This window comes from Triturus cristatus, chromosome 5_1, assembly GCF_964204655.1.
Source record: "Triturus cristatus chromosome 5_1, aTriCri1.1, whole genome shotgun sequence".
In the NCBI taxonomy this organism is placed as follows: Eukaryota; Metazoa; Chordata; class Amphibia; order Caudata; family Salamandridae; genus Triturus; species Triturus cristatus.
The window spans coordinates 82,900,502-82,913,077 of record NC_140587.1 but is presented as its reverse complement, the minus strand read 5'-3'; the positions used below and the strand labels follow the sequence as shown (position 1 = coordinate 82,913,077).

At 51.2% G+C, this 12,576-nt stretch overlaps 1 protein-coding gene across 3 annotated transcripts in view; it reads left to right on the top strand.

Moving 5' to 3' along the window:
• Nucleotides 1-12,576, top strand: part of LOC146830262 (E3 ubiquitin-protein ligase TRIM39-like) — a 338,681-nt gene that overhangs the window by 302,454 nt on the left and 23,651 nt on the right. For 2 of the 3 annotated variants that reach the window (XM_085604457.1, XM_085604458.1), the window contains one exon: nucleotides 9,977-10,026. In XM_085604457.1, coding sequence (XP_085460583.1) covers nucleotides 9,977-10,026 — 50 coding nt within the window. Of the gene's footprint in view, nucleotides 1-2,792; nucleotides 2,870-9,976; nucleotides 10,027-12,576 lie in introns of all 3 variants that reach the window. The other variant, XM_085604460.1, reaches the window with a different exon arrangement.

The following is a 12,576-nucleotide window of genomic DNA, read 5'->3' as shown; positions in this document are numbered from 1 at the left end:
AGAGAGAGGGCCAGTTACGGAAACGATATAAACATAGGTCAGTCTTTTGAGCGCATGCAGAAAGCTGTCAATAAGAAGACCAATTGAAATTTAAATTTATCATTTTAGATTTAGAAAAGGGAAAGAGTGAGAAAGAGAGAGAGGGTGAGAGAGAGCGTTAGGGGAGAGAGAGAGAGCAAGAGAGAAAAAGAGAGAGCGGGAGAGACAGAGAGAAAGAGAGAGAGAGAAATCGAGAGGCGAGAGAGAGAGAGAAAGAGAGCCCGGGAGTGCTGCGTGCGTGTGCTTGCAGTCTGCTCTTTTTGGAAACACATACTCGTGCTTGTGGCGCCCCTGCTCGCTCCCGCAAGGTGGATGCCGCCACAAGCACGAGTATGTGCTTCCAAAAAGGGCAAATCGATGGCTAAAGGTCCTCCTATGCAGCGCACGCGTGCTGCGTGGGCGAGTAACGCATGCGCGCTGCGTAGGCGAGACCTAAAAAGTTTATAAAAACAAGAAGTGGTTGGACTGCAGCAGTTGTTGAAAAAAGAGACAACATAAAATGGGCATGGATTATCTCAGTGTCATTCAATGCCATAAAGATGCACATGGAGGAATTGCACTTGAAGATTTAGCCCTGGGCTATTGAAAGTAGCAGCTGAATTAAGATGTCCTGCATGAACTAGAACACTAAGCACAGAAATGGGATTGAACCAGTGTCTGAGTCACAATGTCATGCATTGTCCAAATACAAATCCACTTGTCATTCTATAAAAAAGTATACTTTATACTTTCTCTACTGTTCCTCTCATTGTTAGATTTAGTTCTTTTAATGTGGATATTAATTCATCTGAATACTTTTCAAATTAATCCTACTTCTATGTTTACTTATTCTTTAGTATAACGCTTGCGTTTTCAAAGGGCTCCTCCGGTCCTCTGAAAGCAGTTTGGGTTATAAATGAGGGGCTGATCCTCTGGTACTTTGCAGAATGGAACCAGGGAGCAGTTCACTACAACAGGAAATAAAAGAAAAGTTGAGGACCCATCTTAGGGAGGTGTTAAAAGCAGCCAGAAAGAAGTAATCAAACCAAAGGCTCTAGACTTGAAATGAGATGTCCAGAAACAGCATTTGCAGCAGGGGTGAAGGTGCAGGACCTCAGAGAATACAAGGTGCAGGACCTCAGAGCCTCCAAGGTGCAAGTCCTCAGGGTTCAGGACCTGAGAGACTTCAAGGTGCAAGTCCTCAGGGTGCAGGACCTGAGAGACTCCAAGGGGCGGGACCTTAGAGACTCCAAGCGGCGGGACCTTAGAGACTCCAATGGGTGGGACCTCAGAGACTCAAAGGGGCGGGACCTTGGAGACTCTAATGGGTGGCACCTTAGAGACTCCAAGGGGCGGAATCTTAGAGACTCCAATGGGCGGGGCCTCAGAGACTCAAAGGGGCAGGACCTCAGAGACTCCAAGGGGCGGGACCTTAGAGACTCCAATGGGCGGGACCTCAGAGACACAAAGGGGAGGGACTTTAGAGACTTCAATGGGCGGGATCTCAGAGACTCCAAGGTGCAGAAGGTGCAGGAGCTTATAGACTCCAAGGTGCAGGGCCTGATAAATTCTGAGGTGCAGAACTCAGTGAGTCCACTGTGCAGGGTCCCAGTGATTCAGAAGTACAGGGATCCAGAGAATCAATGTGCAAAATCCCAGAGACTCTAAGATGCAGGACTTCAATGAGTCCAATTTTAGCTGTTCGAGATTTCAAGGTGCAGACATTCAGTTATTTCAAGGTACAGGGGTCCAGAAATTCCAATGTATGGGAATGCAGCGATTCTAAGATACAGGGATCCAGAAATTCCAAGATACAAGGGTCCAGAAATTCCAATGTGCAAAACTGCAGAGATTCCAAGGATCATGGCTCTACAGATTCCACAGTGTGTGACTTCAAGAATTCCAAAATACAAGATCTCTGAGATTTTAAAGTGCAGAGCATTTAGGGCAAGATGTAAAACCCTTTCATTTAGCGCCTCGCAACACATTGCGAGTCGCAAATTGCAAGGCACTAAATGAAATGTACAACAGTATGTCTACACTGTTTTGCGATTCCCAATGGGGTCGCAAATTGCGAGGCTCATTAATATTAGTGAGCCTCTCACAATTTGCGAGCCCATTGTGAATGCCAGCCTTCTCAGGGAAGGTGGCCTGCTGGACTCAGCAGCCATCCATGTATGTGACTGCTTTTTAATAAAGCAGCTTTTTTTTATGCAGATCGTTTTTCTTAAAGGACAACAAAATGCATAAAAAAATGAAACAATTTCGTTTAGTTTTTTAAGGGCAGGCAGTGGTCTCTAGGACCACTGCCTGCCTTGTCCCCTGAGGACCCCTTCCCATTTGCAAATGAATTACCACCTACTTATAGTAGGTGGTAATTGTGAGTGTTTTGCAACTACAATTGCAAAACATTAGTACATTGTTTTGAGACTCGCCATTTGGAAGGGAACGCCCCTTCCAAATAGTGAGTCGCAAAACTATTTAGAGCCTCACAAAAATTGGCTATGTACATGGCCCAATATGTTTATGCATGCGCAAACGGGTTCGCAAACCCGTTTGCTCATGCAAAAACGGGTTGTACATCTGGCCCTTAGAGAGTCTAAGGTGCATGGATCCAGAGATTCACGGTGTAGGATTCAGGGATCCCAAGGTGGAGGAGCTCAATGATTCGAAGATGCAGGACATTTAGTCATTCCAGATTGGAGACTTTCACAGGCAGGGTGAAGTATTTCGAGATACTTATAGTCAGTACTACTGAGATTTTTATGAGGGAGAGGGAGAAAACAAGAAAAAGACAGACAGAAAGAGAGTGCGACAGACAGACAGAGGCAGGAGACAGGAGATCATGAGAGTAAGTAGAAGATTGGAAGGCAATATATACAGAGTGAAAGAGGGAGTGAGAGGGATAGAGTGTGTGTGATTATTCACATCTGCCTGTGAGATCCCAAGAACTGTGACAGAAAGAGACAAACAAAGCAGGAGTGTTAGCGAGAAAGAGAGAGGGGGAGAGAGAGTGTATTTGTGTGTGTGTGTGCCTGTGTCTGTGCATATTGACATGTGTTATTCAGTTACAAAGAAGCAAAGAGGGACAGAGAGCGATACAGAAGCTGAGATAGAGATAGAAAAAGAGTGTGAGTGTAGTAACATCAATTGTTCCCAATTATGTGTGTGCTGTTAGAATCACACAGAGAGACAGAAAGTGGGGAAAGGAGAGAGAGAGAGAGAGAGAGAGAGAGAGAGAGACAAAGAGAGCAACAAAGTAAAATCAGTGTGGAATATATAGAGTGCATGAGTATTTTGTTCGTAGTAACAAGGAATGTTCACAGTTGCCTTTGGGATCTCCGTAGCTTTCTGAAAGAGAGGGAGTTAGGAAGAGACACTCATAGAGGCAGCGAGAGAAAGAAACACAAAGCGATGTGACAAAGGAAGAGAGAGTGACACAGGTAATCAGATAAATAGAAATAGAGATGAAGAGAGAGAGTGGTCATGTGTGTTGGTAACCGAGTTCTTTTTTTTTTTTTTTTTTTTAAAAACCTTTATTTATGTCAATCTGGGACACAGCTATTCAGCCGACATCCCGGAGGTTCGGCAGCCAAGTAAGAACAACACATGGAAGTGTCCACAGCTCTGGTACAGGATAAAACAAAGGTTCCTTTTTTAAAACAACCTAAAATAAATAACACAAGCAAGGCAGTGTACACAGTAAACACGTGCAGGTTCTCGATGGGGGCGCAGCCCCATTCGCAACACAGAGCAAAGCCGCCGGTCGGGTGGGTGAGGGAGAAGCAGGGGCACTAACAATCTAGCATATTATCCTTGGAAAATCCCAAGTTGGAAGTGAGGCTAGGGGGAAAGGTGCTCCTCCAACGGTTCAGTGGCCGGGGGCAGGCATATATCCCCCCTATACTGGTTCCATCGCCCCCATATCTTATGCCATTTCTTAGGCCGCCCCCGGGCACAGTACACCGTCTTCTCCCTGAACATGTTCCAGTCCATATTTTCCATCCATGCATCCACAGCGGGAGGTCTATGAGAACCCCACAGTCGCGCAATGTCACGCTTCGCCACCATGTTTCCCAGGGTCACCCATTGAGTCTGCGCGCATCATAGTCAGTAGGACCCCAGACATTCAAAAGACAGCGCCGTGCCTCTGGCAACAGTGCAAAGCCCGTGATCTCCTGCATCACAACATGAATTCGCTTCCAGAACTCCGCAATCACACCACATTCCCATATGATATGTAGGAAGGTGCCCACCATCCCACAGCCCCTCTTACATAGGCCGTCCTCGGAGAAACCCATATGAATCAGTCGGGGGCCCGTGACATAGACTCTATGAAGTATCTTAAGCTGTACAAGCCTTAGCCGTGCCGGGATCGCGACCTCCTTAGGAGAGGAAATGGCATATTGCCAGTCCTCATCATCCAGTTCGAGACCGTCCCTAGTCCACTGATCACGCACCCCTAGGAGGAGGTCGGTCCGGACATTAACAAGCTTCTTGTAGATTAAGGAGATTGTACTCTCCGGCATATGGCCATCCAGAATCCGATCCTCCAAGGGGGAGGACTCGGGCACAGCCACCCCCTCGACGAGGACAGACCGCAGAGCATGGCGCACCTGCGCATACCGAAAATATTCCGTACCCTCCAGATCGTACTCCGTCTGTAGCTCATCAAACGATTTCACTCGTCCCTTGACCAGGAGGTCCCCCACTCTGGATAGCCCAATCAGGTCCCATTTCGCGAACCCCTTCGTGTGCCAAAGTTTCCCCAACACATCGGAGTCAAACAATGGAGTGGCGCGGGTAAGCCTATCCTTCCAACCCAACGAGTTCGTAACAGCCTTCCACACTTGCACCGCCGTCTTGGTCGGTCCCGTGAGGGACCCGTCCATGGACTTGGAGTAGAGTGCTCTAAAGTAATTACCCCCGCGCAGCAACCATCGGTCCATGGCAAAGCCAGGGCTCAGCGCCGGTCCGTAAACGCCGTGGTTGATAGCACTCAACTGGGTGGCCCAATAGTATCGTCTGATGTCAGGAAGCGCGATACCCCCATCGTACCACGGAAGGGTCAGCTTTGCGATGGCTATACGCGGTCGGCCCTCCCACAGCAGCGAGCGCTGGAGGCCCTCAACCTCCCGAAAATAGCTGGCCGGGACCAGCTCAAAGGTATTCTGCAGGACATAAAGAAAGCGGGGAAGCGACATCATTTTGAACAGCGTGGCCCGGCCTAGGAGGGAAAGCGGCAACCGCCGCCAACCCGCCACATCCCGCCGCAAGCGCATCAATGGAGGGAGCAGGTTTCTCTCGTACCGAACAATTGGGTCGACGGAGATATAAATCCCTAGATAAAAAAAACCATCCCGGGCGATCCGGATCGCACAATTCCGCGGGAGAACAGGGACTTCACCCCACAGGGCGTACAGATACGACTTACCCCAGTTAATGGTGAGACCCGAGTTCCTACCAAAGGAAGCCAAAATGTCACAGACGACTATGAGAGACTTCCTGGGGGAGGTGAGGTATAGCAAGATGTCGTCGGCATACAGAGAGATACGGTCCTCATGGTCTGGTGACCATCGGATCCCCCTTATGTCCGGGTGCCATTGTATCCATGCCGCCAGCGGTTCGAGGGCAAGAGCAAACAACAACGGCGACAGGGGACAACCCTGTCTGGTGCCCCTCCCCAGCTCGAACGGGCAGGACGCCCTACCATTGACCGCAACTTTAGCCAAGGGTCCTTCATATAGTAATCTCACCCAGCCAACAATTCCAGGCCCAAAGCCGAATTTTGCAAGTGCGGCCCACAAATATGCCCACTCTATCGTGTCAAAAGCCATCGTGGCGTCAAGTGCGGCCACAACGGTCGACTCCCGCAGCGTCCCCGTCCGTGCAAGCACGCCGTGGATGCGCCTAAGGTTCAACGCAGTGTTACGATGCGGGATGAAACCGGATTGGTCCGGGTGAATCAAGTCCCCGATCACCCTAATCAAGCGGTTGGCCAGTATTTTAGCAAGGATTTTCGGCTCGGCATTAAGTAGCGAAATCGGCCTATAGGAGCTGCATTTATTCCTGGGCTTGCCATCTTTGTGTATGACCACAATTGTCGCCAGACATTGGTCAAATGGAAGGCATCCCATTTCCCGCGCCTCCACAAACATAGCTCGCAGATGCGGAGCAATCTTGTCCGGCCGGAGTTTATAGAACTCAATTGGCAGACCGTTCGGGCCCGAGGCCTTGCCCGGGCGCAGTGAACGGATAGCACCCGCGACTTCATCGGCTGTGATGTCACCATCCAGATCGTCCCTGTCTATATCAGAGAGGCAAGGCAGGGCCAGGTCACGCAGAAGTTCACACGAGTCCTCTACCGGCCTGTCCGACACCGAGGTGTAGACCGTGCGGAAATAATCCACGAAGCACTGAACTATGCCATCCGGCTCAGTAACGCTAACGCCAGTCTCTATAACAAGTTCTGGCACAACACGATTAACCCGCTCTTTTTTATCCAGCCACGCTATTAATTTCCCGGCCTTGTCCCCAACATCGTACAGTCGCCCCTGCTGCTCCCTACTCAGGGCTTTGGCCGCGTCCGTCACCAGGGCCCTATACTCCGACTGCTTAAGGCTCAATTTATGCAGCGTCGCTGCCGAAACCTCCTCCTCCAAGGCCAACTCTAGAGCCGCTATCTCCGCCTCAATCTGTGAGACCTCCGCATCCCTCCGACGCTTGGCCGCCGCTATCAAGGAAAGGGCCTCTCCTCTCAGCACAGTTTTAAACGCTTCCCACAAAGACACCGCAGACGCGACCGAGCCTAGGTTTTCCTGGAAGTAGAGATCGACCGCCTTCAGCACCGCGCTACGAGTCCTGGGGTCACGGAGATACCAGGGGTTAATCGGGGCCACCCTGCCCCCCACCTCTCGACCAACATCCATACAGATCCACACCGGCGAATGGTCAGAAATACCCCTAGCCATGTGCCTAGCCTCAGACACAAAGGAGGCATGTGCAGCCAAAGTAAGCACATAATCAATTCTAGAGAGACTGCCATGCGCCCCTGAGTGGAAGGTGTACTGCCGCTGAGTGGGATGCAGCAGTCTCCAACAGTCAACCAGACCAAGAGTATCCACGAAGTCTGTAAGCCATTTCTGCGCCCCCCCAGTGTTCCTTGCCGGGTGTCTATCAAGCAATCCGTAACCAACCGCATTAAAATCGCCACCCACCACCAACATCCCCTCTGGGAGATCCAGCAGAGCCCTCCCCAGGTCCTCAAATGTGGAGGGCTGCAGCGCAGGGGGGACATATACAGAAACCAGGACCAGCGTCCTGCCCTCCCACCTCCTCGCCACAGCCGCAAACCGCCCCCTGTCATCTACAGTAGTGGAATCAACCTCAAACGGCAGCGAGGCCCTGACAAGTATACCAGCCCCTCTGGATCCCGAGGAGAACCCCGAGTGCGCAACAAATTTGTAGCCCTTCCTATTGAGTGCGTAGCACATGTTACCTATCAAGTGCGTCTCTTGCAAGAGAACTATATCAGGAGAACATCGCTTCAGAAATTGCAGAACAATCCCTCGCTTAATGCGGTCCCCTAAGCCATTAACATTCCAACTGAGTATCTTCAAGCCCCTACCCCCCATCCCGGAATGTAAGGAGACCACCACCCCCCCCGAAGAACCGCATTCGAGCTACAGAAGCTTGCATCACTACGCCTTGCAAAACAAAAACCAACAACAACCATCCCAACAATCCCAATCCGCCCCCCACCCTGCACCCCTGTGTAAGCTTGAAAAGCCCCCCCAACTTGCAGTGTGCCTGTCGCCCTATTCTAAAACTAGTCTACAAAAAGAACCCCAGAGGAGGAAAAGCTCTCTTCATACCCCCGCCACCCCCCGGGATACTACCCTCCCGGAGAAACCGAAAACTGTCAGTCACTGTCCGGGGCAAAGTCAAAGTAATCTAGCACCAGAGTCCTCACTCTCGTTCGACACCGCCAGCTTCTGCTCCACCAGCATGCTCCCCGCCAGTCCGTCGTTGGGGCAATGTGTCCAGCCATTCTCCGACCATGTCCGATGATTCAAAAAAGAAAGTCCGCTCTTCATACACCACACGCAGTCTGGCCGGGAAGAGCATGGCGTATTTCAGTTCCATCCCTCTAAGCCTTCTCTTAACCGCCAGGAAGCTCTGCCTTTGCTTCTGCACCGCCTGGGTAAAGTCTGGGTAAAAGCTCACTGTGGTGTTCTGGAAAGCCGTCGGGCCGGACACTCTTGATGCCTGTAGAATGGCGTCACGGTCCCTGAAATTAAAGATCCTGGTGACAATAGGTCTCGGAGGGGCCCCCACCTTGGGCCTCCCACCGGGGACTCTGTGGGCCCGTTCAACAGTAAAGAACTTACTGAGGCCTTTGGGCGCCAGGTGGTTTACAACCAAGTCTTCCACGAACAGGTCCACCGACTGTTCCTCCGAGTTTTCCGGGACCCCAATAATGCGCACGTTATTGCGCCGTGCCCGGCCTTCGAAGTCCTCCAACCGTCGGGCAAAGAGGTCGTTTGCAGACCTCAAATTGCGGACTTCTCGCTGCAGGTCAGAGACATCACCCAGGAGACCAGAAGTTTTAAGGTCCAAGGATTGAACCCGTTCATTGGTTTTCCCCAGATCTGCCCGAATCAGGTTGACATCGATCGAGATGGTGTCCACTTTGTGTGCCAGGGTCTCGAATTGTCGCCCGATAGAGGCCTGCATCCCATCGATGGCCCCCATAACGTCCTGTAGGGTTGGTTCCGTAGCGGGGGGCAAACCATCCTTCAGGGCTTCCAGTGGCCGACCCGAGCCGCTCGGTGACTCCTTCAGCTGGGCATACCGGTCCATGTTGTTAGTTTGGGTGTACCCTCCCCGCCTGGTGCTCTTAGGCTTCTGCTTTTCGGCTTCCGATTTGGCTGACATCGTGATCCGCTGCCGAAAACAGTACCCTTGCCCATCCAGAGAAGACAGTGCAACAAATGGCCAGCACGGCGCACTCCCAGGCCAGGGCGCGATGGAACAGGAAAGTGAAAGCGAAAGTGGTGACACCGTCCGTCCGATGGCTCGCCCCACACACAGCCGCTGTTGTTCAATTAGTGCTCGGGCACCGTGCCAGCGCAAGCCCTGGGCATCTTCCGGGGAGTAGGCCGCAACCTTCCATGCGGCACAACTTCGGCGTCCGGTGAGCGATTTCAGTCCGGACAGCGACAATCACCTCAGCAACGGTTTGCCTTCAATATTCTGGGTGTGAAGGACAGGATTCATCACAGGATATTTGCCGGAGGGAGCGCGGGTCTCAGGAGCTCTGGGCTCACGCGGCCATCTTGGTCACGCGCTAGGCTCCTCCTCCAACCGAGTTCTTTTTAACTGTTTTTTTAGGTCTCGCCTGACCCAGCGCATGCGGTGGTCTGGTGAGACTTTTTGTGAGGGCTCAAAAAATTGCTACCACTGTAGCCTAGAGCTACAGTGCATGTGCGCGGGCGCGCGCGCCTCACTTTCGCGGCCGCTTTTATGTTCTCCGTGAGCCAGGGTTTTTTTCCTGTTATTTACTTCTATGTAGTAATGGTGGCACCCATGCGCCGCCATTACTACAGAGCAGTAATAAACAGAAACAAGCATTGGCATGGCTAAACACTTATAAGGTCCCAAAAGCGAGACCTATTGGCTATGCCAATGCTTGTCTCTAGATTGTGAAGCTTGTGTTATCATGTGCTAATCACAGCAAGGTTCAGAGCAGAGGAGCATTCATAGTGGGAGGGGGTAGAGTGTGGCTCTTTTTATGCCCTAGACCCCCTTTTTGTTGTGTGTGTGTGTGTGTATACCAAGTGCTGTCCTGCAGGCGCTCCTGTGATTACAGTACTCTATTTCTAATAGGGTGTTTGTGCTGTTCCTTTTAATATCCTGTTGCCTCTGTGACACTAAAATGATTTGTGTGTCCCTTCAGGTGTAAGGAGGTGACGTTCCAGGGTCCAGGACAGATCAAGAAATATAAAGGTAAGTGGACTTGAGCCAACAGGCCCCTTCCATCCCCTCCCCCACAGATCTGTGATAAGACCCCGTCTAAGTCCAGTTCCTATGGCCGTGACCCCGAACAGGAGCCATGAAAATGACGAACAATTCAAAGAGGTCCCTTCTGAGTGGAGCTCGATCCTGGGGCCTGTATACGCTGCAGTTAGTCTTTTCGCTGGGAGACGCAGCAAAGTGTGAATCAGAAGCAGACCTGCCCTACTACGTGTACTGCAGTTTGCAGTGTAGTACAGTGTAATCTCTAGTGCAGTGCATTGTTTAGTGCAGTGTGATGTCTAATGCTCTTTCTAGTGGGAGTTTTGCACCGTGTGCACAGTATGCCGTCTGGTGCAGTGTGCTATCTAGGACGGTCTAGTACCATGTTTGCTATCTAGTAGAGTGTGCTTTTAATGCATACTGATACTGTGGGCTCTGTAGTGGGTTTTGGGATAGGTGCAAGCTTCCCTCTCTCTGAATATGTTTAGGAGACGCAGAAGTGCACGCGTCTGTCGTTCAGAACAGGTCTAACACAGAAAGAAGTGCAAGTTTTCAGACCAGGTATACAAACATGGAAGTGCAAGCTTCCTTCTCTCAGAACAGGTCCTCCATTTGAAAAAGTGGTGCAAGCTTCCCTCACTGTACACATGTCCATGATATGCAGACGTACAAGCTTCTGTTACTCACAATAGGTAAAGCACACAGAAGTGCAAGCATCCGTTCCTCAGAGCTTGTCTAGGGCATGAGGGGTGGGTGATTCCCTCACTCGGAATAGGTGGCATAGCAAACATACAAGCTTCCTACACTCAGAACAGGTTTCACGCACAGACCAGGTATACACAAACAGAAGTGCAAGCTTCCCGTAGTCAGAACTCAGATCCACAGGTGCAAGCTTTCCTGTGTCAGAACATGTACTGCTTTCGCTAACAACGCCATTACCTTTCTCATGTATGACATCTTTGTTTTTGTCGGTGTTTTACTCACACTATAAACACACACATACACACTTATCTCTCCGATTTAAAAACATCCAAAATAATGGTAGGATGAAAATGTTGCCTGAAATGGAGGCTGTATCTGGTTATTGGCGTCTCTAGTAAACTATGGTATCTAGAGCAATGTGAGCTGTCTTGTGCACTGCGATGTCTTGTACGGTGCGCTCTCTAGTGCAGTGTTCCATAGGGTTCCTGCTAGTGCTGTCGTGCGCACTGTACTGTTGTGTACAGTGTGCCCTCTAGGGCAGTGTGCCATACAGTGCAAGGGTCTTGTTGATGCTGTCTTGAGCACTGAACAGTGTTCCACACAGTACAGTGTTCTTGCTAGTTGTACTGTCTTGTACAGCGTGCTCTGTAGGATATTGTGCTGTCTACTGCAGTGTACCACTGAATAGAGTGTGGCACTGTTAGAAATGAGATTTCTGGCAGGCTAGGGCAAGGGCCGAAGCCAGGTAAAAACCTCCACTCTAGTCAGGATAAGGGAGTTACACTCCTAAAATAACCCCTGCTCAACCCCTTGGTAGCGTGGCACGAGCAGCCAGGCTTATCTTAGAGGCAGTGTGTAAAGCGTTTGCACCAAGCCAACAGTAACACAGTGTACGCACTACAAAAGGACACAACACCAGTTTAGAAAAATAGCCAATATTTTTATATACGTTAAGACAAGACCAGACCAAATACGACAAAAAATCCACAATCGTATATTTAAAAATTGGCAGTTATCAAAATAAGTTTCACACAAAGCTCCTCAATGTCAATTGCTCCGTCTGGAGCTATCACGGCGTCGTGAACAACAAATCCAACAGTTCTGGCTGGTAGGGGGGTAGCGGTACCTGTGAGAAGTGCTGGACGATGGGGCCCTTGAAGTCACTCACGTTGCAGGTCAAGCTCCTCTCTGATGAAATCAGGAGCGCTGGCATCGGCCGGCATTGGGTGCTGCGGTGAGAAGTGCAGCGGTGCAGCATGCGGTGCCCCCAGGTCGCGGTGCGAGCAGCCGCTCGGTGGCGGCATCAGATGGCGTTGTCGGTGAGACCAGGGTCGCGGTGTGAGATGAAGGGGGTGCTCGCCACGGTGCTAGCGGGTCACTGTGCAAGCAGTGTCGTCGTCATTGCTAAAGCCCATCGGCTGATGAGCGGGAGTCAATGGTGCTGGCGTTGGTGGGCCAAGGCTGTGGTGCAGGATGAGGGCAATGCATCGTGTGACTTACGAGTGGTGCCCTTGAACCACGGTGCAAGCAGCGGCGTTGATTTTGGCATGGAGCAACGGTGTCGGGGAGGCTGAGGCGTCCTCGTGAAGCAAGGCGGTGCGGAGTGCGGTGCCCAGAGGTCGCGATGCAAGCAGCGGCTCGGTGGCGGCATCAACAGGCGGCGTGGTGAGGCCAAGGTGGCGTGCGGCATTGCGGCGGTGCTCTCTACAGTGCCAGAGCTGTGGCGTGAAGTGAGGCGGTGCGGAGTGTGGTGCCCACAGGTCGCGATGCAAGCAGCTGCACGGTGGCAGCGTCAACAGGCATTGTCATTGAGACCAAGGTTGCGGTGCGGCTGTACCC